The sequence below is a fragment of the Aedes aegypti genome, chromosome 2, assembly GCF_002204515.2.
Source record: "Aedes aegypti strain LVP_AGWG chromosome 2, AaegL5.0 Primary Assembly, whole genome shotgun sequence".
In the NCBI taxonomy this organism is placed as follows: Eukaryota; Metazoa; Arthropoda; class Insecta; order Diptera; family Culicidae; genus Aedes; species Aedes aegypti.
The window spans coordinates 422,055,236-422,080,611 of NC_035108.1; the positions used below are offsets into that span (position 1 = coordinate 422,055,236).

Consider the following 25,376-nt stretch of genomic DNA (forward strand, 5'->3'; position numbering starts at 1 on the left):
ACGTCTGACATTCAAGTGTAATTGTTTGAATCCCGCATGAGCACGTAGATTTTTTTCACAATTTCTCATATAATTTGTGTATCAAAAGATAAGCTTTGATGTCAGAAGCATTTTTCTTTCAGTTTAGTGTTCCAACAGAAATGGTTTTTCTTTTGAATTTTCGAAAATTCAATTCTTGTCGTGTTCGTTTAAAAATTTTAATTAGGAAGCTTCATAAATTCCTAAAGATTAATGTTGGATTCATTTCAAAATCCAGAGCCAAACTCTGTTGAAGTTCTTGCCAAATTAGCCGTAAGATGTTTATAGATATTATCAAATGATACAAATCGGATGGGACTTCCTGTGAAATTTATATAAAACTCTTGAATAAATGGTAAAGTGATTCTAAATGGATTACTTGTATAGTTCTCAGTGAAATCTCTGGCAGAACTGATTCGTCATATTGAACTAGATAATTACTTGGCCCATCACTCATACGTCAATGGTACACTCCTGGTAAGATTCTCAACGAATTTCCTAAAGAACCTAATTGGAATCCTACAGGAATGTTTCAAATTTTTGTTCTTTTGAGATCGTTGATGACTTTTTGACTTGATTCTTCTCTGGTTTATAACGATAGTTTGGAGTATTTATTATATAAAATGTTGCTGATTGTTGGTGAAATATTTTTCCTGTCCTTGGTAAAATCTTGAAGCGATCTTTGATGGACATTCAGCAGATCACTACCGGGCAGGCGAAAAAATGTTGGTCATTGCATATTTTGATACGGATAGCTAAACGTGATATTAACTTGATAGATATAAGAGATAAAATATCTGGAAAAAATATCTAAAAATTACTCCTGGATTTGCCTTGGCATATCATGCTTAGCTATTGTAAGATATTATTAATAGATGCGAGCTGCAAACAACATTTTTAAAGACACTGACACGTTAGTGCTTCTATTGGACGATTTGCGCTTTAAAGGAAGCACCACACTAGGAAACGGACTAGCATGAACCACCCAGTGGCACAGTCGAAATACATTCCTGACCAAAAGTTTTTCAGACTGAAGCAGGAATCCATTTTCTCTTTATCTAATAACTTGATCTGGCGACTGTTTCCGACAGCTATTTTTGACTCAGTAGAAAGTACTCATCATCCTTCATCGTACTGCACCGTAAAATGTATTGAAACTCGATTGAATTCCGTGTAATAATGCAAAGAGAAAATCGACGAAGAGAAATCGATCACTGCAGATACGCCTGTATGATACTCAACGCGAGATCTCATATGTCAATCAAGTCAATATGTACCAAGTTTTGATTGTCAAACCTTCGACTTCAACTCGAACTGCAAATTTCTTATCTTGATTACTGACAATATTGAATCCAGAAATTATGCCAATGTGTAAAACGACAACTTAATTTAATGAATCAATAAAAAAAACTTCAGAATACAGTAGGCACTAGTTATTTGTTTATATAGAAATATATACAGGCGTATCTGCAATGATCGATTTCTCTTCATTGACCTTATCGTCACTGCAGTTTACGTCCTCATGATTTCAATGGTGAACACAAACAAAGTTTTTTGACCAGATAAATATGTGTTGTGATAAATGGGCCGATGATTTACACAACAAACATATTGAAATCTTTATTTCAATAATGATTAAAGCTACACATTAATACGCGGCGTGGTTTTAAGTTGGAAGTTAAATTCTGTCTGATCTTCTATTGTTACTGTTGCTGTCGGGTGATAGATCATCCCCTTTCACTCAGTAGACGTTTGTCGCTCTGACAGAGTATGTCAGACGATGAGCCGGCCGGTAGTGAGATTGTAGTGGTTAGTTTGTAGGGTGGTCTTCCCAACACCTCTCCTTCTTGGAAGAGATGATAAGGCTTATACTTCACGGTTTGTCTTCTTGTCCTCAAAGAAAGGCGAAGCTGGCTCGGTTGTTGCTGAGTCTACAGTCAAAGGATTGACTACGAAGGTTTGACTGATTTTGGTTCTGCTTGTTTAGATGCACGAATCCAAAAGTATATAAAGCGATGACTGCTGTTCTACTGTTGATGCTGACTTTTGCAATTTGCGAAAGTGAAGTGTTAAAGTTCAATTAGTAGTTTTTTTTTCTCAATTCTTTTATTATTCGATGTACTTTCGTCCAAACCAAATCTTTCGCATCGTAGTTCCTCGCTTTTGTGCCTTGCTTACGGTTAAACTGAACTTCTTGCTTGGATTCGGCTTGCTTGTAGAACAAATTTGATGGTTTCAGTAGATCTATTCACCTTCGGTGTTTTCTGCCCAGTAGTAGTTCTGCTGGTGACTTACCTTCATGCGCGCTACGGCTCGGAGTGGAGCGGTAACACAGAAGAAAAGTGTCAATTAATTAGTTCACGGAGTATCTCTCGCCCCACAGTAATTTTTTGAAGTCCTCGATTGAACGTATTGACGAATCTCTCAGCGAGTCCGTTCGACTGTGGCGTCTTCTGATGAAGGATACCATTGGTACTGCAAAAGCTTCGAACTCTTCACTGCTGAACTGCGTACTGTTATCTGTAACCAATATTTCTGGCATATCGTTCCTCAAAAAGATTTATCGGAACATAGTTACAGTAGCAGATGTTGCGCTTGGTAGAGATGACTTCTGGGCACTTGCTGAAAGCGTCGACTCAACAACAAACAAATAGTAATTACCGTCGGCTGGTCCAACATGGTCTGCATGTATCCGCTTCCAAAACTTTTCTGGTAGGCCAAGATTCCAAATCGGTTTTACTGCTTGTCTTAACTGCTCTCGAACTTTCTTCACATGACCGAACTCGCTAACTGATTTGCTCGTCGATCCCAGACGTAGCAACATGCTATGGACCGCATCCTTTCTACTCCTGGATGTCCTTTGTGTAGAAGTCGTAGATCTTGATCACGAAATTTAGTTAGATTGACCAATCGTGCTCCGTAGGTGAGGCATTCGGAAAAAAAATCGATAAGCTTTCTCAACGTTGATTAAACTGTTGTAGCAGTGGATCGCTGATTTTGGACTGTTTGGACGACCAGACTGTCAGAACGAACTGTTTAACCTATATCAGTACTGCATGCGCCTGTTTTCCAGCTTGCAACATCTTCCACTGATTGCTTGATGATATCTTCAAGGTCTGTCGATGCGATGATGTACTCTTCGTGAGACGTGGAAGTTGATGAGATGGGACAAGATATCTGCATAACCGAAACTTTCTGTACCGACGTATTCGATACTGAAGTCATACAGAAGCAGGGTTAATGTCTATCGCTGTAGCCTGTTGGATGTGTACATTGGAATGCCTTTTTTGGAACTAAAAATAGCTAGTAAAGGCTTGTAGTGCGTTTCCAAAACGAAATGTCGTGCAAAAGTTATCCGATGAAACCGTGTTTACTGCTAAAATCAGCGCAAGTCTCTCTTTCTCGATTTGACTGTGGTCGAACTCAGCTGGTGTGAGGCTTCCCGGCGCAAGTGCAATCGGTATCACTGATCCGTCTGGTATCTTGTGTGCAATGCGCGCTCCGATTCCGTAATTTGACGCTGACACATTGACTTCCAATTTTTGATTGTAGTGTATGATTGCCAACAGTTACTGCAGGATTTCACGGAAACGGGTTCATTCAACCGACATGCTTTTAACCTATTCCACTTAGCACCAGATTTTTACAACTGATCCATTGGGAACCGCAGCTAATGAATTTCCGGAACGCATTTTGCGTAGCATGCAGTGCTGCAAAACGGTGAACAGAGTATGTCCATGCAGTACGGAAAAATGCTACCGTAACGGTGTGGTTCAATTTGTGCAATAGGGTAACGACTGTTTATTTCGTTCTTAATCGCTAACAGTTAGCGAACATTCAGTTTCTTTCACCGGCCACCGAGCGACGACACTGTTGTTTGTATTCCTCCCACTGATCACGCTACGCTACGCAAATTTCTCAAACTTTCAACACAGGCGCATGGAAGAATGGTAGTCGGAGAACTGTCAAAACGAATGGAAAATAATGAAAAACGTAAATTACTTGCAATTTGGAACCTGGATCAAAAAAGTAGTGATTAGAAATCAAGTGTAAAGTGAATACATAACTTTTAGTATTTAGTTCATCTTCCGTAGAGCTTTCTTTGCTTCAGGATTTCGTTTTTACTACCACTGAAAAAGAGCCATATATTGCCTTTTCAGTTTTAAATATCGCCCTATTGCGTTCTTGCTTTCTTTGCTCACGATCGCCCGAACACATATAGCTGAAGTCTTTTCCGGATCGGGTCTGATATCATCTCCATCCATAATTTGCCCCAAGTATTCCACTTATTTCATGTTGAAACTGCATTTCTCAATCCGTAATCTTCCAGACGTCAAAGCACTTGTTTTCGATTGTGGTCATGCTCTTCTTGCGTACGACCACCGACTAACACGTCATCCAAATAACCACAGGTCTTTTTGATGCCACTCAACACTGCATCCATGATCTGCTGGAATGCGTCCGGAGCTGATTCTATGTCAGGTGTCAGGTGTGTGTAGCGGAAAAGTCTCTTATTGGTTTTAACTGTTAGCAGATATTGATCTCGGGGGTCCACTTCCACTTGAGATATGCGTCGGACAGGTCAATATGACTGAAGACCCTACATCCGGTCATCTTCGTGTAGATGTTTTCTGGTAGAGGAAGTGGGCGGGATAGCTGTCCGAAAACAATCATCGAGGAGGAAGAAAAACATTCAAGCAGTGTGTGAACCGTTGGTGCTGCTGTTGCTTCGTATTGTAACTGACTGACAGAATCGATGAACGGCGGTAGAAATTGTTAACAGTTCGCATGTCTGGGTGAAACACTGACACTGGAGATCCAAAACTGGTTTTTAATTTCGGGACTGTTTCATTAAGGGGCAAGAGAAAGTGGCACAAAAGCCAGAATTTAAAAAGCAGTTTTCTCCTTTTAAAACGACAAATTAATAAAAATAAAAACATACAGCCTTTTTATTTGGCAAATAAAAGAGCTGTGTGTTTTTATTTTCTTCGATTTGTCTATTAAAAAAGAGAATTTTGCACCATTTTCACTTGAGCCTTAAACCTTAACTCCTTTGACAATCTAGACAAAATGAAGCTGGCAAGGGGCCGTCCATTAATTACGTAAGGGATTATGAGGAGTTAGAGGTTTAAAAATTGAACGCGCTATACAAAAAAATCGCCAAAATTGTCATGCGTAATTAATGGACGGCCCTTAAACCAGGTCCGTCGCACTCGGGCTCAGATTGGGTACCACTTCTAGTACTGCATTTGGTCCCTCGGTAGTGCAAAAGGTACCCAAGTTTGACACATCGCAGTACACTTTTCACGGCATTCTAGATTACCTTATGAGCCATAAAATTTTGGGCATTTGCAAGGGACATGAAGGTCTTTAATTTGTCTTTGCTTAAACCGTTCATGCGCTGCTGGATTCAATTTCCGCATCTTTGTCGAACAAATCCGCATACCGTGCGTACCAAGAGTCGAAAGCACAGCCTTGCTCCGGATCATAGATGAACTCGGTGATGTTTCTGGAGAGCTAGTCCAAAACAGTTTCGTCTCCTGACATCTTCTGAAATGTCAGCTGGGTAGCTGAAACCTGCTGAGTGGGCTGCGTCATCAAATCTCGCATAACTTATGATCTCGCCCTAAAAGTCATTGGTAACCATGTGTGTAGCTCATTGTTTCTGAGCATTTGAATGAATTTACACCTTGTTTAACAACTCTATGGTGAAGAAAGGACATTATCTACCTACCAGTGATGATGGTTTGGACGTTTATTCCTTCACTTGCTCAGAAACAACGAGCTACACACATGGTTACCAATGGCTTTTAGGGCGTTATCTCAGAGTATGCGAGAAATGTTGTTGTTGTTGTAGAATTTGCGTTAGCATCTTGGTTGGAATTTGGCTGCTGCGATACCTACGCCATTCTGTTGCAGAGTTGGATCCGGCATGATACTAATCTCAGCTTTTATCACTGCACATGAGAACTTTGGTCGACTGTAAAATCAGACTTTCACGCGACGGGAAAGCTGAATTTTGCGAAACTGGCACCGAAAATACTTCTCGCCATTTTGTTGTGATAAATGGGCCGATGATTTACAAAACAAACATATTTAAATCTTTATATAAATACTGATTAAAGTTACATATTAATACGCGGCGCAGTTTTCAGTTGGCAGTTAAGGAGGCAGGATCCGTCATTGATTTCGTAATTTTCAAAAGCAGCTTTTTCGTTTAAAAACAAGAAAATTTACAGCAAAATGTGTTCACTGTATTCTATTCTCCAACCGAAATACAGTAAACACATTTTCATCGAATAATTCTAAGTTTTGATAAGAAAAACTGCTTTTGAAGTTTCGATGATGACGATGATTACAAAGACGGTGCGTTGAACGTTAACGTTAAATACATTCTGTCTGATCTTCTATTTGCTGTCAGGTGATAGATCATTTCCTTTCACTCGATAGACGTCTGTCGCTCTGACAGACAACGAAACAAAAATAAAATTGTTACGTCTGCCACAAAGATCAAATCATGTGTCTCTAGAAAATTTTGGGTTGCTGAATCCGATACCGTTCTTAGGAATGTTGCAGCACGTAACAATTTTTAGCTAGAGTTTGTATAACATACGGATTTTTTAAATGTTCTCATGAAATTTAAAGTATAATTTATTACCTTTTAGTGATATAATTCACCAGCATGCAGAATAGTACTTAAAATTTCATATTGGCTGTAGTGTGGTTTAAATTGCACGATTAAATTTTGATTAAATCGATTTTCCACCATTCTTGCCTTGTCCATACAAACATTTTCGTTTCTTTTATTTGGCAAGATACAATACTTTTCTAAATAATCAAACATCAATGTCACATTACCTCCCATCGCTTCTGTTGCCCTAATCCTCAACAGTACCGTCAATTAACTCTCCAACTCCATCTTTTGCTGTATATTAGAAATGCTTAGTATCAATCATTTTATTACCCCCTTTAAGTCAACTGAGCTCGTAGTTAGATACAAATCAAAACTTATTCGCCCTCGGGTTCTATGATTCATCATTGTACACAATGCATTCCAATCTATAGTCTCAATACGAATAGCCCTCTCCAATTTAGTATCTTCGTATAACTCCGTTACAATTCCGTTCGTAGCTGCCTGTAACTAAAAAATGTTAAAACTTCCTGTATCTCACATATTCATAATTTCAATTGACACTTAATTCTTTCAAATGTGATAACAACCTTTAATTAGACTACTTAAATGTTCTTTTTTCAAAACCATCCAACAAAAAAAAAAAAAAATATCGAATGATGAACCCAACGAAAAAAATATTTATTCAAACCTTGTTCCACAAAAAAAAACCCTGTTCTTCGTCTTCTTTTCTTCCGGCGTTTGTAGGCGGTAATCCCCGAAGCTTAATCTCTGCGCAAGATAGTGATGAGTCGACGATTAGACGTGCTTGCTCGCTTAGTGATTTGAGTATGGGAAAAGGTAAACTCATTAAATGATTTTAATTAAGGAATTATTTCTTAGCTATTATAAGATTCCTTCATGGAACGAAGTATTAGAATTAAGTTATCTTAGTTTGCAACTGCCCCAATCTGCAGGTTCAATTTTAAGGTTGCTTTAAGCCAGTTCAATGAACAAATGAAAAGTCCCTACAGATTTCAAGCTACATACTTCTCATTGACAGAAAACTTTGTTTTGAGTGGATTGATTAACTCTAATCCGGTTAGCTTTTGTTTGGCTTAATTTTGCAAAGCAGGAAGGGGTCATTTTTGCTCGATTGGTCTTTCAAACGTTACTAAAATGCACATCTGTATTTGAACAGCTAACAATTACAAACCGGTGCCTAGCAGTAGAGGATCGGTCCAACAGCGAAATGCCCCAAAACGGAGTACATCTTCGGTTGGGAAGGGTGGCGCTTCACTTTCGTCTGGAATGGGAGTACGGAGTGTTTCGGTTGGCATGTTGAATCAAGCGGTGAGAATACTAAAGATTAATTTTCCGGAATACACGTTTCTGATAATCCCTTCTTAATATTGCATCATTTTATTAGAGCGACTCGGAACCCGAACCACCAACCAGGGGAGGCCTGATGAAACCAACCATCAGTTCACAGAACAAAGTCAATGGAACTAACAACGGAAATAACGGCAAGTACATTAATCCCCGAAGCGCAGCCGGAATTATCAACCGACGGAAGGGTCTTCAGAGTGCTTACAGTAGTGGTAATACTGAACCACTTCTTAATTCTGGACAATTATTAAACCGATCTTCCCAATTGCAGTGAACATTGCATCCGCCGCCCAGGATGAGTCCAGCTCGGAGGAATCGCCCACCAGTACGGTGAGTACGGTGACGCAGAAGCCGGCAGTGCCGCCACGACCTCGAAGTATCGCCCTGGAGCACAAGCGGATAGCGAACGTGAATGCTAGCCTGAATGCGAAGAAGGCTCCCACTACCAACATGGAGATGGAGACGATGATTAAGGATGGCGATCTGGATAATAGCGACAGTAAGATTTCAGGACTTGATCTTGGTAATCGTAATCGGTAACTCATCATTGTATTTTTGTAGTAACCAACCAACTGTGCTCCAACATCATCAACCAATTGGTACAAACAACGACCTCGGTGATTCAGCTGCATCAGCGGCTAAAGTCCAACGACGAGTCCGGTGGCGGAAGTGGACGGAACAACTCACTCATGATCAAGGAGCTGGAAAATGCAGTCATCATGACACAGAATATGCTGACGAAGGTCACGAATAGGTAGGTACTTAACAATTCGTTTATTCAATTTTGCTACTATTTATAGTACACTTTATAGTAATTCTCTGAAAAATACTTTGCAAAGGGAGAAGTTTCTTGTAACGTGAGAAATTTGGGGTTCATACCCCAGGTATCAGAAGGCCGGCGACATAGGCACGTTTTCCGCCAATTGGGAGAATTGAGCCTATTTTATCTTCTACCAGATGCGATGGGAATGGGAAAGGAGAGATGGGAGGACACAGGGATGGGGTCCCTTGAAGAGGGACAATCGCATAAGCGAAATGGGAGCATGTAGCTTTATACCACAATGTGTTCAAACAGCGTCCTATAAAGAGCACTGTAAAGCGCATGAGCGTAAAGAGAGCCTATAACTCATTATCACAGCGGGTTAAGAATAACAGAATGACCTGAAGATTCAGGCTTCTGAAATCAGTTTCACTTAACAAGTGTTTACCAAGTAATCGGAATCGCAGTTGCGCGAAAACTAGACAGTTATATAGGGTGCAGAGCTACTTGGGCACCTCCATGATTCACTTTGGCATAGGGGTTTTTTCTCGGCCGAATTGTCTGAAACTTTGGCATAAGAAGCACTTCAATGTGATTCATATTGTGGCCAAATATGAGCTCAGTAGCTTTCAAAACACCCCACTGCCGAAGTGAATCAAAAGTGACAAGAATAGAATGCGGCTCCCTATCAGATAATACGAAGTTTTGTAATCGGAATGACAACTATCACACACAAACTGCCGTGAATCGCAAGTAAGTCCCATTTGTATTTTCGTCAAAATTGAGTTGAGTTCAGTTTTCAACATATCTTCTAATGGATACGAGTAACTGACACTGAAGAAGACTGCAAGTGGTAGTCGAAATACGCGTATCTGTCAAAGATAAGCATTTAGGAGCGGAATTAAAAGGTACACGGTACTCCATCTACTTTTAAGTTTCTCTATTGGGATTCTGCTCAGAGGATTCGAACCTTCCAATGCTCATTCAGCTGCACTAATGAGATAATAAGAATTGTTCGGAAAAAATAGGTAAAACAGCATGTCAAATTGTCTCATAATGAAAAGTAACCGCATATTAGACCCACTACTGATTTCTGCACCGTGTAACACAAAAAATAACCGGGTTTTGTTCATCTTTATATTTTTCTCGGAAATATATCGTAGTAAAAAAAAATCTCAAAGTTTCATTGAGATTTGAAAATGTTGCAATCCTCTACAATTTTTTAGATATTCGTATGGAAAACGAGTTTGAAACTTCACAGCCCATTTTCTCATACTGACTTGCGATTCACGGTAGCAAATGTATCAGCACGCTGTATATTTGCCATGTGATAGTTGAGTCGGCAGTGGCCTGTCAACGCTCTGACCAAGAGACTGCAATTCTGCTTTGACAGATTTGTTAAATACTTCGCCACTTCGCCACCCTTGGAGATGGCTCAGTAATGTACAACTTTGTTTGACGGCATGACTCCAAACTATTCCAATATTGCTTGTGCTGTGTTGCCGCCCAAGAATTTATCTGAAGCTTCTCCCAGCACTTCGAAATTGGAATAGCTCAGGGCCAATGAAGTCATGCGATGCTCCATCGCGAGCTAGCTCATCATTTTCAGCTGTGGTAGAATTTTTTTTAAATTATTAAAACTATGTTAGTAGCTATGGTAGAAGGGCCAGGTACCCATATAAGGTTTACAGAGTTGACTGAATTGAATTCCTCAATTTGAGTTCGACATGCGAAAACAAGCTTCGACCTTGAGTTGACCGAAGCAAGAGCTTTTATAGCAACCTGACTATCTGAACAGAAGTATATGACTTTACCCATTACAGGCTGTTGAAGTGCTGATTGAACTCCACACATAAGAGCAAATATTTCCGCCTGAAAAACGGTGCAGTTTCTATCAAGTGACTAAAACTGATTCAGCCTTAGCTCACGAGAATATACACCTCCACTAGCTCTACCTTCAAGAAGGAAGCCATCAGTGTAACATACTACATTGTTTGATATACTTCTTCCCAAATAGCCAGACGTCCACTCTTCCCGTGAAGGGAATTGTGTAGTAAATGTCCTGTAAGAAAAGTGACAAGCAATTGTGAGATCATTTGGAGAAAGGACAATTTTGTCCCAATTCACCAAAAGTGGAAAAAACGAAGTGTGTGTAGATCTACGATTCACTGGATTTTACTTCAGTAGATCTAATACCCATAAACGGTAAGAGCAAGAAAGTGCTTCTTGTTTAAGATGTTTGTGTAGTGGCGCAACGTCGAGGGCCTCGAGCGCTGCTGTGGGAGTTGTAGAGAACGCACCAGACATCGCCATCAAGCACATCCTATGGATATGGTCCAATTTTGATTGGATTGTTCTCACTTCGCCCTTTTGCCACTACACTAGACATCCATATGCCAATATTGGTCAAACAACTGTTGTGTAAATCCATTTGATATACTTGGGTTTGAGGTCCAGGTTTTACCAAAGGTTCGCCGGCATTGACCAAAAGCCCTGCAAGCTTTCTTGACTCTGAAATCAATGTGAGCTGTCCATAAAAGTTTGGAATCTAGAACGACTCCGACATACTTTACCTGATCAGATACATTAATCCCAATGCCAAAAAGACGTAAAGGTCGAATTCCATCCATCCATTCAGAAGAAGTGAAATCACCATTAGGTAAACGAATTTCGTTCACTTGGAAATCCTTAGATTTTGCTAGGATTTTGTCCAGTCGGATCGTTCAGGAGAACAAAGCGATGATCAGATAATGATTCCTCATCTGATACATGCCAATTAGTCAACTCGTGACTGATTCTATTCGAGCAGAGCGTTATGTTTAATACTTCTTCTCTATTAGATACCATGAAGGTTGGGCGATTGCCTATGTTAAGTAATCCAAGATCTGTACTACTCAAGTACTCCATCAGACTGCAGCCTCTCAAATTGATGTGATGAGTATTGGCATCACTGCCCACAATCAATGGAAGGCCTTTTTTTACCCAGTGTATGACAACTCGTTTCAAGTCATCCGTTGGGGACGGTTCGTCATGTAACAATAGACGTATTTCATGTTGAGGTCACCAACAGAAACATCGATTGTGACAGCACATACATCTCTGGTAGTTAACTCAGAAATTTTTTTTTTACTTAATCATTTATTTGTTAGGCTCATGCGCCATTAGGCATTACGGAGCCGAGTTCTTTTGATTTTGAATACAAATTCATGGTGTTTTCTTAATTTTCTATGTTAGTTTTGGGGAACCGAAAAACTCGCGGTTTGGTCGAGGTTAGGGGTAACAATAATTTCAAGGAAGGGATAGGACAATGGGATCGTTCCGTTGACATTCAGCAGCTTTAAGTTGTGACGTGTTTGCTTTGCTGCTGGTCGAACGTTGAGTGGACAATGACAACCTGTAACGATACAAGAAGACGGGTTTCGAGGGGACACAAGGTGGACAAGTGGACCGACAAGAAAGGGGAGTTAAACAATGATGTTAGCTTGTTTCAAAAAATTGTACAAAACCTTTATGTACATAAAGTCAAGTTTACCCAACACATCCCTAATGTCTTCCTTTTCTGGTTTCCCTTGGGCCCTGAGGGTTGCACAAAAATCAGATCTGGCAAAACCGTATTCGGGGCATTCCCAAACTACGTGGTTGATATCTTGGTAACCTGCACCGCAGCTGCAGTGATTGCTATCTGTGAGCCCTATTCGATAGAAGTGAGAGCCTAGAGAGTAGTGATTGGACATAAGACGACACATTACCTTAATAAAGTCTCGGCTTAAGTCCAACCCCTTGAACCACGGCTTCTTCGATACCCGCGGGAATTGAAGGCGATTTGTCGATCATAAATATCGCCTTCCATAGCGCCCACCTTGGCAAGCGAGTCCGCTTTCTCATTGCCCGGAATCGAGCAATGCGAAGGGACCCAGGCCAAGGTGATAGTATATGATTCATTCGATAGAGCACTCAATGTAGATCGTATTTCACCGAGGAAATACGGAGAGTGCTTTACCGGCCTCATTGAACGAATAGCCTCTATGGAGCTAAGGCTATCCGTAAAAATGAAATATTGATCAGAGGGAAGAGAGGCAATTCGCTCTAATGCGTAATGTATAGCCGTTAATTCTGCGACATACACGGAACAAGGGTTCTGAAGTTTATATGCGGCGCTATGAAACTCGTTATATACACCAAATCCAGTGGAATCATTTGTTTTTGACCCGTCTGTGTAAAACCTTTTATCGCAGCTGGCGTGATCGAACTTGCTTGCAAAGATTTTTGGTATTTGCTCCGAACGAAGCAGATCTGGTATTCCACGGATATCTTGCTTCATGGTCAGATCAAAAACTACAGCGGAACTTGAGAAATCAGGGAAGCAACCGTGATTGGGAAGATTCAAAGAAGGGTTAACCTCCAGAGTCATGTACACGTAGTACAATGTCATAAATCTTGTTTGAGGATTTCGGTCGATTAGCTTCTCAAAATTTTCAATTACCAACGGGTTTAACACTTCACAGCGGATGAGGAACCTTAACGACAATTCCACGAACCGATCTGATAAAGGCAGTATTCCTGCTAATAACTCTAAGCTCATGGTATGAGTCGAGTTCATACAGCCTAAAGCGATCCGAAGACAGCGATACTGAATACGCTGGAGCTTCAGAATGTGTGTTTTCGCGGCGGATTGGAAGCAAAAACTACCGTATTCAAGAACCGACAAAATCGTGGTGCGATATAGCTTTATCAGATCATCCGGGTGGGCTCCCCACCATGTTCCTGTGAGTGTACGCATGAAGTTGATTCGTTGTTGACACTTCTGATACAGATATCTTATTTGTTTTCCCCAGGTGCATTTAGAATCAAACCAGACCCCTAAATACATATGTGATAAACCTTGAGAGAGTTCCTTCCTAGAAAAGACAACTAACTCAGTTTTCTCCGGAGAGAATTCGATACCCAGCTTTACAGCCCAGGCGGACAAATTGTCCAGAGTATCTTGCAACGGTCCTTGCAAATCGTCCGCCTCTGGTCCTGTGACAGAAACAACGGCGTCATCCGCAAGCTGTCTTCTTTTTGAGCATAGGCCAGTTGAATTTCAGTAGAAAGCAACGCAAGACAATCGCTCGTTCCTTTGCCTCTGCGGAATCCAAATTGAGTATCTGAGAGAAGGCCATTCGATTCAACCCATTTGTCCAGCCGAAAGAGAATCATCTTCTCTAACAACTTTCGGGGGGGGTGGCAGATAGCCGTAGCGGTAAACGCGCAGCTATTCAGCAAGACCAAGCTGAGGGTCGTGGGTTCGAATCCCACCGGTCGAGGATCTTTTCGGGTTGAAAATTTTCTCGACTTCCCAGGGCATAGAGTATCTTCGTACCTGCCACACGATATACGCGTGCAAAAATGGTCATTGGCATAGTAAGCTCTCAGTTGATAACTGTGGAAGTGCTCATAAGAACACTAAGCTGAGAAGCAGGCTCTGTCCCAGTGGGGACGTAACGCCAGAAAAGAAGAAGAAGAACAACTTTCGAAGACACGACAACATCGCAATAGGACGGTACGAGTTGTAGTCCGAAGCAGGCTTTCCTGGTTTTTGGATGGCAATAACTCTCACTTGTCTCCAATCATCCGGAACAATGTTGCTCTCCAAGAATGCATTGAATAAGTTCAACAAGCGCCTCATTGCGACGTCTAGGAGGGTTTTGAGCAAGTTGAACTTAATCCTGTCCATACCTGGGGCAGAATTGTTACATGAAAGGAGAGCGAGTGAGAATTCTGCCATCGAAAAAGTTGAGTCCATTTCATTCCTTTCGTCTGGATAATCTCGTGTGATCGTTTGCACTTGGACAGAATCCGGGCAAACTTTCTTCGCGAAGTCGAATATCCATCGAAAAGAGCTTTCACGATCCTCATTTACCGATACCGCATTGCGCATTCTTCTTCCAACCGTCCAAAGAGTTCGCATCGACGTTTCCCGTGATAGACCATTAACGAAATTCCTCCAGAAACCGCGTTTCTTTGCTTTCACGAGGCTCTTGAACTTGCGGTCAAGAGAACAATACCGATCGTAGTTATCGCGCGTGCCACGTTTCCGATATTCTTTAAACGCATCTGATATTTCGCGATAGACTCCGGAGCATTCGCTATCCCACCACGGGGTGGGTGGCCGACGTCGTACTGAAGATCCTGGAACCGGTTTACGCTTGAAGAGCACTGTTTATAATCAACGCGGATAAGAATTGATATTCTTCCAGCGGAGGAAGTATCTCGACCGATTGCTCACCTACGGAGATCGCTTCAGCATATTTTCCCCAGTCGATATGCTTCGTGAGGTCATACGCTACGTCGATCTGGTGTGTTCGACACGAATTATTGGTAACTGAAATTTTGATAGACAGGTGATCACTACCATGGGGATCCTGAATTACTTTCCACATGCAATCCAATGATAATGAATTCGAACAGATTGAGAGGTCTAACATACTAGGGGGATCTGGAGGTTTTATTCGTGTTGCTTCCCCAGTGTTCAAAATGGTCAGATTGAAGTAGTCGCAAAGATCATATATTAAGGTTGCGCGATTGTCGTCCCTCGGTGACCCCCAGGCTGTACCATGAGAATTAAAATCTCCTAGGACCAACCATGGCGCAGGCATAGCTTCGCATATTGCCGCTAAATCTCTGCGAGACATTGTAGCGTTTGGCGGTATGTACACACTGGCTATGCTGAGGCTTTTACCTCGGGCTGTAATATGACATGCAACTACTTCAATGCCTGTCATCAAGGGGAAATCGATTCTATAAAAGGAGTGATGCTTGCTAATCCCTAAGAGCACCCCTCCATATCCATCCCCTCGATCCAGACGAATAATATTAAAATCGTGGAAAGAGATATTTTTATCAGAAGTGAGCCATGTTTCACAGAGAGCAAATATGTCGCAGCGAGTACTGTGTACTAAAAATTTGAACGCCTCCATATTTTTTAAAAGACTTCTACAATTCCACTGTAGTACTTCGATCATATCTCCGACCTCATTGACCATATTAGCCATCGAAAGATACAAACGAGTCAAGAATCGGCCACTTTGAAGCTATTTGCTTCAGAAAAGGTTTCACCAAGGAAAGTGCCATGTTGAGCAGGTTCCTCGTTTCGGGTGAGAATTGAAACATTTCGAAAATGAAATCCACTATCCCAGAAAGAGTCAGTTTTCCGGAAGCATTATTTTGCTCCTGCTGACGAATTGGTTGTTCTTCCGGGCAAAAAACTGGGACAACTGGGGTTTTAGAAGTTCCCGGAAGTGACGGAAATTCTCCAGCTGAAAACTTGAAGCCTGGAGGTGACCCCTTTTTGGTGATTCCGCCATTTCTTGATTTTGTCAAAGGCTTTGAAGAAGCGATTTGATCAACAGGGACATTCTGAGAAGCCTGTTGCTTCAAGCGCCGTTTTGTAACGCTTCCTTTTCGTCCCTGTCTCAATTATTGTATACTCTTCTCCATCCTCAGAGTCAGAGCATTGATCGTTATCCGGCAGGGATGCGAAGATATTGTTGCTTTGAAAGGTATGGGCCGATGGAGCAACAGTCGGAGCGATCTTTTTCAGCATGTCTGCATAAGAACGCCTGGACCGCTGTTTCAGAGAGTTTATGGTATGTTTCTCCCGCTCTATGTACTTCGGGCATGCACTGAGTTCGTGAGGAGCTTGGCCGCAAGAGGTACATTTTGGCTCCATATTGCAGGAACCTTCGGCATGTTGTTCGCCACACTTACTACAACGTGGTTTGTTGCTGCAGTAAGGTGCAGTGTGGCCCAACTGCCGGCACTTTTCACAGTGCATAACCGTCGGTACATAGAGACGAACAGGTAACCGAAGACGCCCAATCACGAGGACGCTTGGTAAGGCCGAACCGGAGAAGGTTACACGGAACGAATTTGACGGCTGTTTTGAGCCATCAGGCAACACTTCGTTCATTTGATTGGCATCAAGAACATGAGCCAGCGGAACGGCACGATTTTTAAACCCACCAGCTCCCGACATGATGTCTGCGCGAGTCAAATTGTGCACCGTGACCACTCCATAACATTCGACCTAGCGACTGGGAATGTAGACTCTGTACTCCATCAAAAAGAGCTCAAAGGCAGCAATTTTGTTCGCCTGGTCGCGATCACTGACTGTGACACGCAACTTATCACGGCTGGGTGAATCGATCTCGAGGATACCTCGAAACGTTTTTGCCAGATCCCTTTCAATTTGGAATTTGTTCAACGGTTTTCCATTCGCTTTGGGCCGAAAGAAAACCAGAAAGGGACCGTTAGATCCGGGTGGGTAAGCTTTATGGCGGGGGGGTGCCGGGTTCGATGAGGAACCAGAGGGGGAAAACGCATGGGATTGGCTTGAACTGCCAAGCAGACCAGAATGTGTAACCGTTTGCTTTTGAGACGAATGCGGTGAGTCATGAACAGAGAGATTTACCGTAACATCTCCTGATAATGCAGTACCTAAGTGTACTGGAGGCACAGCTGAAGGAGATAAAGGAGGAGAAGGAGTACCATCATCGATGGTCTCCATGGCCTCACTATGTTGGGTTTTTAGAATTTTATTCATCTGACCCAAAACTAACTCATCGTCAGAAGAGACTAAATATTCCGGCGTGCCCCCGCAAGTATCATTTGGTTCCATTGCGGAGCAATTTTTGCTCTACCGCAAAGGAAGATCAACACAGCGCTAATGAGCGAATTAACTTCACTTAATTTAATCACACTATTGTCAAAGGAATTAAATAATAACCAACTCACGTACTACAACTAGTTTGGCGAGAAATTCCTAATAGTGTAAAAAAAAATTAACGAAAAAAAAATATTTACAAAAAAAATATTAACGAAAAAAAAGAAAATAACGAACGAAAAAAAAAAAAAAACGGAAAAAAATTAACAAAAAAAAAATTTTCCAATAAAAAAAAATATATTCACAATAAAAAATGAGGCGGAAAAAAATAATTGAGCAATAAAGCACTCCGGGACCACTGTGTCACACGGTGTGTGAATATTACTCCAAAAAAATGTTTTGAAAAAATTATCAAAAATTTGCCAATTAATTGAGCGGAAGAGCACTTCGAGACCACTGTGAGAATATCACTCTAACAACGGGGACTAACAGCGACCAAGTTATGCGGATGGTATGAAACTGGAGAGGAACAATACCTACAATCTCCTTTCTGCTGCTCTAGCTACGAGGACAGATGTACCGGCGTGGTCCAATCTATTTCTGCAGCTTGTTTTGATGCGATGAAACGATGACGCCGATCGCTTTTGTTTTGCCACGTGGTGCGAATTAGATGATGCCTTTTGTGGTATTATCACCACCGATTGATGCTGGTGGTTATCGTCAAGTTAAAGATGTTCAGTCTACCAATCTGGGCTCGGCCAATGGTAGCTGCTCCTTGTGCGGGTGCACTATCGGCGGTATGCTTTCCGATCGTAGCCAGGAAAAAACCCATATACTTGGGAAAAACACTGGTGAACTTCGGTTTCGGTATATCACTGCGCGATAGTCGACTGACTCGGACGAGCACTCAACAAGGAATGTGAAACTCAGAAATGACTGTAGCAACGATTGCTTAATAACGAGCACGCATGCGCGGGGCATGGAGCGCGAGTTTGACATTTCAAGTTTGCTGAAAGTAGCAAAAAATGGGTGCACATGGTTACTTAGATAGAAGTTCCCTCTACGAAAGTAGGGTTCTTGAACTAGCACCACTTGGGCTGTACCATTTTGCATGATTTTGCATAATCCCACCCTTATTTGGCCTCAGGCTAGAGACTGAAGAAGAGCAGCCGATTATCTCGGAGAAATACAAGGTCACCTGCGCCATTGCATTGCTCCGGGTAGCACAGGAAGGGCACAATACTGCACAGGCTCCGTTAGCGGTTAGGTTTTATTTAGACCCCCCTAGAAAGTTGTTCAAAGCCTTTACACACTCTTGTTCAGCTATTCAACATCTAAACATCTGGCGATTTTATTCAGCCTAATTGAAGCTATATGGAATGCTGAATAAAGGTCTAGTATGTGCTTATTCAAGCTCCATTGAATAACATTTAAATTTTTAGAAAAGATGACAACCTTCGAAAGATTAACGATCGTTTATTCATCCATTGTTTTACCATAAATCTAAAAAATGTTAGAATGTTTATAGGTTCATAGTTTTGGGTTTTATCAACGCCACTAGCAGTTTCCAATACGAAGTGGAGACATGTGCTGGAATTTAAAGATGAAGAAAATATTTAAAAATAAGAATTGAATTGGGATTCACTGATTTATAACCTTGACATCTGCTCCACATGAGGCTGTGTGAACATTATTGAAGCAAGGGAATAACTTATCCACTTGTCTGAATAAGAGCTATGTTAAAGGTTGCATTGAGGCTTGAAAAGTGATATCAGTGCTATGCGAAAATAATTAAGTTAGCTGTTATAATCGTGTATCATTTTTTGAATCCTCGATAATCTTTAATTACAGCTGTTAATTGTTGTCACTTGCGTTGACAACGATTATGATTAAAGTGGAATATAAGTTCATTCTATCGCTTTGTTCGGTTGAGTAAAAATGTGACGAAAAAATCTCCGTGATAGAGTGTAGAATTTCATCTTTTTGTTACCGAGCCCAAATTCAGGAGTTTTTTATCTTGACAAACGATGGGCCCGTGTGCATTTAAAGTGCTTTAAATGTGGAGATTTGTTATTCGATGAATTCAATGAAACAGTTTTTAAATAAGCATTAATTTTGTGTATTACCCTAACTTTGATATGTATATTTTTGTTAACTTACGGTGGGACAATTTTTCGACAGTGGATTTAATAGTTTGTTCAACATTATATTTAGCTTTAAATTATTGTTAAGCTGTCACATTGTTTAGCCTTCAACACCATCAACACTTCAGTAGTCACGCTGTTGTATTTTGTACAACACGTGGGAAAAAAAAACATCAGCGCGGTGCGTCTGGCGGTAGTCAACCGCGCGGCGACCGGAAGGTTATTCAGCCAATGTTCAGAAATTACGCTTGCTGTTCAGCTTGATTGTAACTTGGGTTCCTCTCCTTTCTGGCGTTACGTCTCTGATAAATCCGAGCCTGCTTCACAGCTCAATATTTCACGACCACTGTTACCTGAGACCTGAGAGCATTCTTTGAAAATTTACCATTTATTGCTTTTGTAAAGTCTCCAAACTGTAATAGGTGATATATTTTGTCAAAAAAATCCATTCTACATCGATTTTTCAAAATTTTTATTGGGTCGTCAAAGCACTTCGAATTTGCTGTCTTTCCTTTTTGTCGATGATGGCTTTTGTCGTCCTTTCCTTGTATCCGTTGATCCTTGCCGTCTCGTAGATATATTCCAGTTCCTTGGACTTTCCGTCTTCGCTGAGGGGTAGAGTCTGAATCCTGTGGATCATGTGGTGAAACGCTGCCATCTTCTGCTGGAACGAATAATTCGATGTGTAGATTTCGAAGTTGTAAGATGAACTTTCTTCCCTGGTGATAAGTAGATCCAAAAATGGTAGTTTTCCATCCTTCTCCTCCTCGTGGGTGAACTTGATATCTTTGTGTACGCTGTTGATTGTATCCAAAATTGTAGCCAGATGGTTCCGCTTCCGAATGTGGATAGAAATGATTTTTATTTCTTCTTTATCGGAAATGTTGTTTCAATAAAAAGAAATCACGTAATTAATTTTTTTTTCGTGTAAAATTGTTACGAAAATCAGTACCATTAGATTGTCTTATGGAAGGCAATGATCAAAGCGTATGATTACTTGATAGAGTTCCTATGATTTTTTTTTTTGAATGATGAGGATTGTTTCATAAATTTGATGTAATTATAAAATTTTTGAATTGAAAACAAAACACCTTTATTGTCGTTATTTTATAAGAAAATTGTGTGTCTCTCTTATGGCCACATGTCCCATTTCCTCAGTGTACTCGACTGCAGATGCCACCGCCCACCATACGCCTTGACAAGCGAAAGAAGAAAAAACTCCGAACATGATGCAGCACATTCACTGTTTTCACCGTCTACATCGAATTGGAAAGAAGGGAAAAACGTACTAGCCCCAGGTTCGACCCACGCTCGGATGAAGGGAAAAGGAGAAAATGCCAGGCGATTTCCGCGTTGACCAGGCCAGCTCTTGAAGCGTGACATAATTTGTGTACGACTCTTTATAGAATATGTGTCGATTTCGATCATTGGTTATCTGGTTTCGGAGATATTCCGAAATGTTTTGGTGGACCGGCACGTAGCCTTAAATATCTCAGACGACACAATTTTTATCTTGTTTGATTGCAAATAACAATATGGAAACAAAACTTTGATGAGAGTCTTTTGTGAAAAAATGAAAACATTAATACTTCTGGAACCTATCATTCTGGATTCTTGACAACCAGCCTTTATATTTTTATTTTTTTTTTTTCATAGAAGCTCTACTTGACATTGTATTTAGTTTTTTGATAAATTGAATAAAAACAAAATGGCGGTTGACACCTTAATATGAGAAACTCCCCCCTTCCCTCTTTCAGAAACAACGTAATACCTTCGGAATCAGATAACAAATCATCAAAATAGACACAGATTACGAAAATAGAATATTTATTTTGAAAATTGTCAAACTAGATGGAAAATATGAAAAAAAAAAACAAAGAAACGTATTGCGATTATTTTTTTTTTGTTAAAAATTTAAAGCTGCCAATAGAGAGGCTGATATTGAATGAAAATGAACAAAGGTTGAGGTTAGGTAAATATATTTTCTGGAGTTAAAAAGTAAGCATTCGCTTCGCTGTGAGCTTCACCCATTCGGAGTGCTTGCAGAAATGTATCTGGCTGAAAAATGGTGTATGGCTTGGAATTGGTATCAACTTACTCTGCACCAGTCAATCAATGTTTGTGCATAAAATCGCATTGGTATCGTATACATGTCTCTATGTCAGCTAATTCATTTCAATCATGGATAATATGTATAAATAAGTTTTTGTAATAAATATGTTGTCGTTTGAAATTAACCAAATACCTCACTCTTTCCAGGAACATCGGCGGGGACAGCATTAACCTAAACAACAGCACCAGCATGTACGAGAAGTGCAACGACATCTTGAATCAGGTGCAAAAGCACGTGAACAACAACGGCTGAACAGCCATTAACAGTAGACAAACAGCAGCAATATCGACGACTAGTAACTGCCCCAGGATTACACACTCTTCTTAAGACAACAACAAAAAATCACAAAATATCAATCAACTCTAATTGTGTAACCATCTTCCAACTTTTTCCCCTTGTTCTCTGGATTGATACATCTATTTATCTACAGTTTATTCGTCATCTAGGTTTAAGTCCAAAGCAGTTGAAAAAAAAATGTGTAAAATGTCACGTGTGATCGTTTACGAATGTTTGTTCAATTAGGAAGATCAGAATCAGCTTTAAAACAGGATTGAATGTATGTGTGTAAAGATAAAAGAATAAAACAAACACGTTTGAATGCGGTTCAAGCGAACGGAAATGTCCACGAGTTATGGGGTGATTTACCCGCCAGGAAGCGCAACAGTTGCTGTTGGAATAAAGTTGAAATCAAGTTTCGTCCAGTTTAGTTGATATGTGTAGCAATTAGGTTTTATACAGTTTTGTAGGAAACGTAACGACTAGGTTGATGATTAGAAGAAAAAAAGCCATATCTAGATATGTTAAATGAACAACGTTGAGTAGAATCCTTCTGTTTTGTGTTAAGCTGTCGTCAAAACCTAGAAAAAGATGGTAGGCCAATTGTTTTAGCGCGCTTTAAGCTTTTTCTTTTTTAACCTAAATTATTAACGGTTACAACCGGGAAGGGTTTGGGTACTTAGTTGATTAAGTTACGTTTTGCTAGGCTTAATGGATTCCATATGGGACAGAATCATTCAGTTAGAATGCCATTTTGGAGCGAAGACTTTGCTCGGGAATGGTTTGGCTTAGAAATGTTCCCGTTTTTAACAAGTTGATGGAATTAATATTTGAAAATCTAGTTATACATGGTAGGTTCTAATCTTATGAAGAACAACTCGTTTAACAAGTTTCTAGTACTTTTGAATGGTATAACATACGGAATAACAATCACTTAATACCTATTAAATCATATTGATTTACCCTACTAATTGATAAGTGAGTCATAATTGAAATAAAACAACGCAAAGCAGGATAAAACGCTCTTTCCGATACTCAAAACCAGCATCTCTATCTTCAGATGAAAACTCATTGGTAGTATTCGATAACCATAATTTCAAAACAATTTGAAAAACACGTCTTGTAAAATATAACAAATATTCTAAATCAAGAGATAACAAATCACAAAACTCAGAGAACATCAATTCAACAAATTAATATTAAACACAGTCAGTAGAAGAGAAATCAGTGATTTCATCAGTGGAACAAACAATGCTTTCTGAAATTCACCTCAAAGTTCATCTCAATACTTTGCAGTACTTCTGAGGTGGCCCATTTTTTATATGAAATATAAAATTAACCTGTAGAAATCTCAAGTTACATCCCCTAAACTTGTTCATTTAGACCACCAGAAGCTGCTGTGAAATTTGAGTTAAATTCATCAATTCTAAGAGGGAGCTAATTGAGCTTGAAGATTGTACGGAGAAAAACGATCAAATATAGGGGAAAAAAGCGATTCCAATTACATTTTCGAACATAGGTGGCACTGTAGTCGGGGAATTTCTTTCATTATTGATTTCAAGATTCTCCATTCAATACAGAGCCACCCACAAATCGGTAGTTACGCTTCAGAGTGTTGTAGGTAATTCAATCGATAACAGTAGTGACTGAGTGTCTAACAAATACGAACTTTAGAGACCCCATGACTGAAAAAAGTGACGAAACAGGAATCAAAAGTGGTCTAGTTTTGAACCTCAAAGAGACCTTACAGAAGCCAAGAAAACAAAAAAGGATCCAAACAGGAACCAGAAATGATACTATTCAAAAGTTTTTTTTTTTTGTAGATATCAGTCATATCTCTAAACATATTTTTAAGAGTTTTTTTTTTGGGAATTATGACAAGTATCATCGTTCATGTTCTTCATGAAAGCTTCGCAATTATTCCAGGGATTCAGCAAGAAATTAATTCAAAATTTCAAATTTTCAAAATTGTTTTCCCTGAGATTCTTCTATATTTTTTTTTTGCTAGAAAGTTAGAATCAAGTTAGTGATGATTTCGACCAAATGTTCCGTTTAGAAAAACTTTCAAACGTGAAACGGTAATTTCGTCAGAGATGCCTACACTGATTTCGTAAGACTTTCACTAGGGTCTCTGAGGATATCTTCAGTAATTACCCCAGAATTTTTTTTTCCAGAAACTCTTGAACTCAGGAACCAGAAATAAGAGTATTTATATGGATTTTTTATAGAATCCTGTCTGTCATATTCATAAGGATGTTTATAAGAGATCATTTGCGAATTACGACAAGTTTTATTAGTATTTCTGTATTGTTTTTTTTTCATGGGTTCTTCCATCAATTTCATCGGAAACTGATTCATGTATTTCCTTCAAGTTTCCTTAAGCTGTTTCTCTGAATATTTCTTCAGAAGCTCTATTAAAGGCTTCCTTAACGATTCCTCCAAGAATTTCGTGAATAAACCTTCAAGAGTTCAATCTGGAAACTCAGCAATTACTCCAGTGATTCGGCAAGTAATTGGAAAATTCCTCCAAAGATTCTTTCATATTTTTTTTTTCTAGAAAGTTCTTATCAAGTAAGTGATAGTTTCGACGAAAAGTTCCGTATAGGACATCTTTAAAACATCAAGCGGTGTTTTTTCAGAGATGCCTACATTGATTTCGTAAGATTTTTTAGGGTTGTCGTTCAGGATATCTCTAAGGATATCTTCAATAATCACTCCAGATATTCCTTCTCGAAGTCTTCAAGAAACTCATCGATAAATTCAAACAGGATCCAAAAATAAGCGTATTCATAAGGATTTTTTTTGGAATCCTGTCTGTCATATTCATAAGGATATTTCTAAGGGTTTTGGAACTTACGACAAGTATTACTAGTAAAATTACTGTATTTTTTTCATGAGTCTTCCATTAAGGAGTAATTTCTTCAGAGTGGCCTACACTGATTTCGTAAGGTTTGTCGTTCATGATATCTTCAAGGATACCTTCAGTAATTACTCCAGAGATTGTTCCTGGAAATTCTCCAGAAACTCTTGGAGAAATTTAAACAGGAACCAGAAATAAAAAAAGAACCATGAAAAGACCACACATTTAGATTTATTTAAAATCATTAAAGTTTCGGAAGCGTAATCGTTATTCACTATTTGAATGTTAGGGGTTTCCGAAGCTTGATAACGCTAAGGAATCATATAGAATAATTTATCTTATATGCTCTATTTCATAAAAACGACAAAGATGAACAGCTCTAGTATATTAAACGAATTAGGAAGAACGATGTTCCAGAAAACTATGGAATATTCTGTCAATTAGCTGTTGTAGTGCTCTACACCATACAATCGTAATGTTCTAACATCGTTGTAGTGCTTCTTAATTGCTGTTGTAGCGCTCAATGGAACTTTTCAGTGACACTTCCTAAAGCGTTACTGAC

At 39.9% G+C, this 25,376-nt stretch overlaps 1 protein-coding gene across 8 annotated transcripts in view; it reads left to right on the plus strand.

Annotated features, from left to right (window-relative positions):
- Positions 1-24,143, plus strand: part of LOC5568929 — a 440,477-nt gene extending 416,334 nt beyond the window's left edge. For 5 of the 8 annotated variants that reach the window (XM_021847489.1, XM_021847490.1, XM_021847493.1 and 2 more), the window contains 6 exons: positions 7,397-7,489; positions 7,830-7,981; positions 8,058-8,229; positions 8,289-8,516; positions 8,579-8,771; positions 20,724-20,976. In XM_021847489.1, coding sequence (XP_021703181.1) covers positions 7,397-7,489; positions 7,830-7,981; positions 8,058-8,229; positions 8,289-8,516; positions 8,579-8,771; positions 20,724-20,922 — 1,037 coding nt within the window. In that variant the 3' untranslated portion in view covers positions 20,923-20,976. Of the gene's footprint in view, positions 1-7,396; positions 7,490-7,829; positions 7,982-8,057; positions 8,230-8,288; positions 8,517-8,578; positions 8,772-20,723; positions 20,977-21,824 lie in introns of those variants that run through there. The other 3 variants (XM_021847494.1, XM_021847496.1, XM_021847495.1) reach the window with 2 other exon arrangements.
- Positions 24,144-25,376: the final 1,233 nt, after the last annotated feature.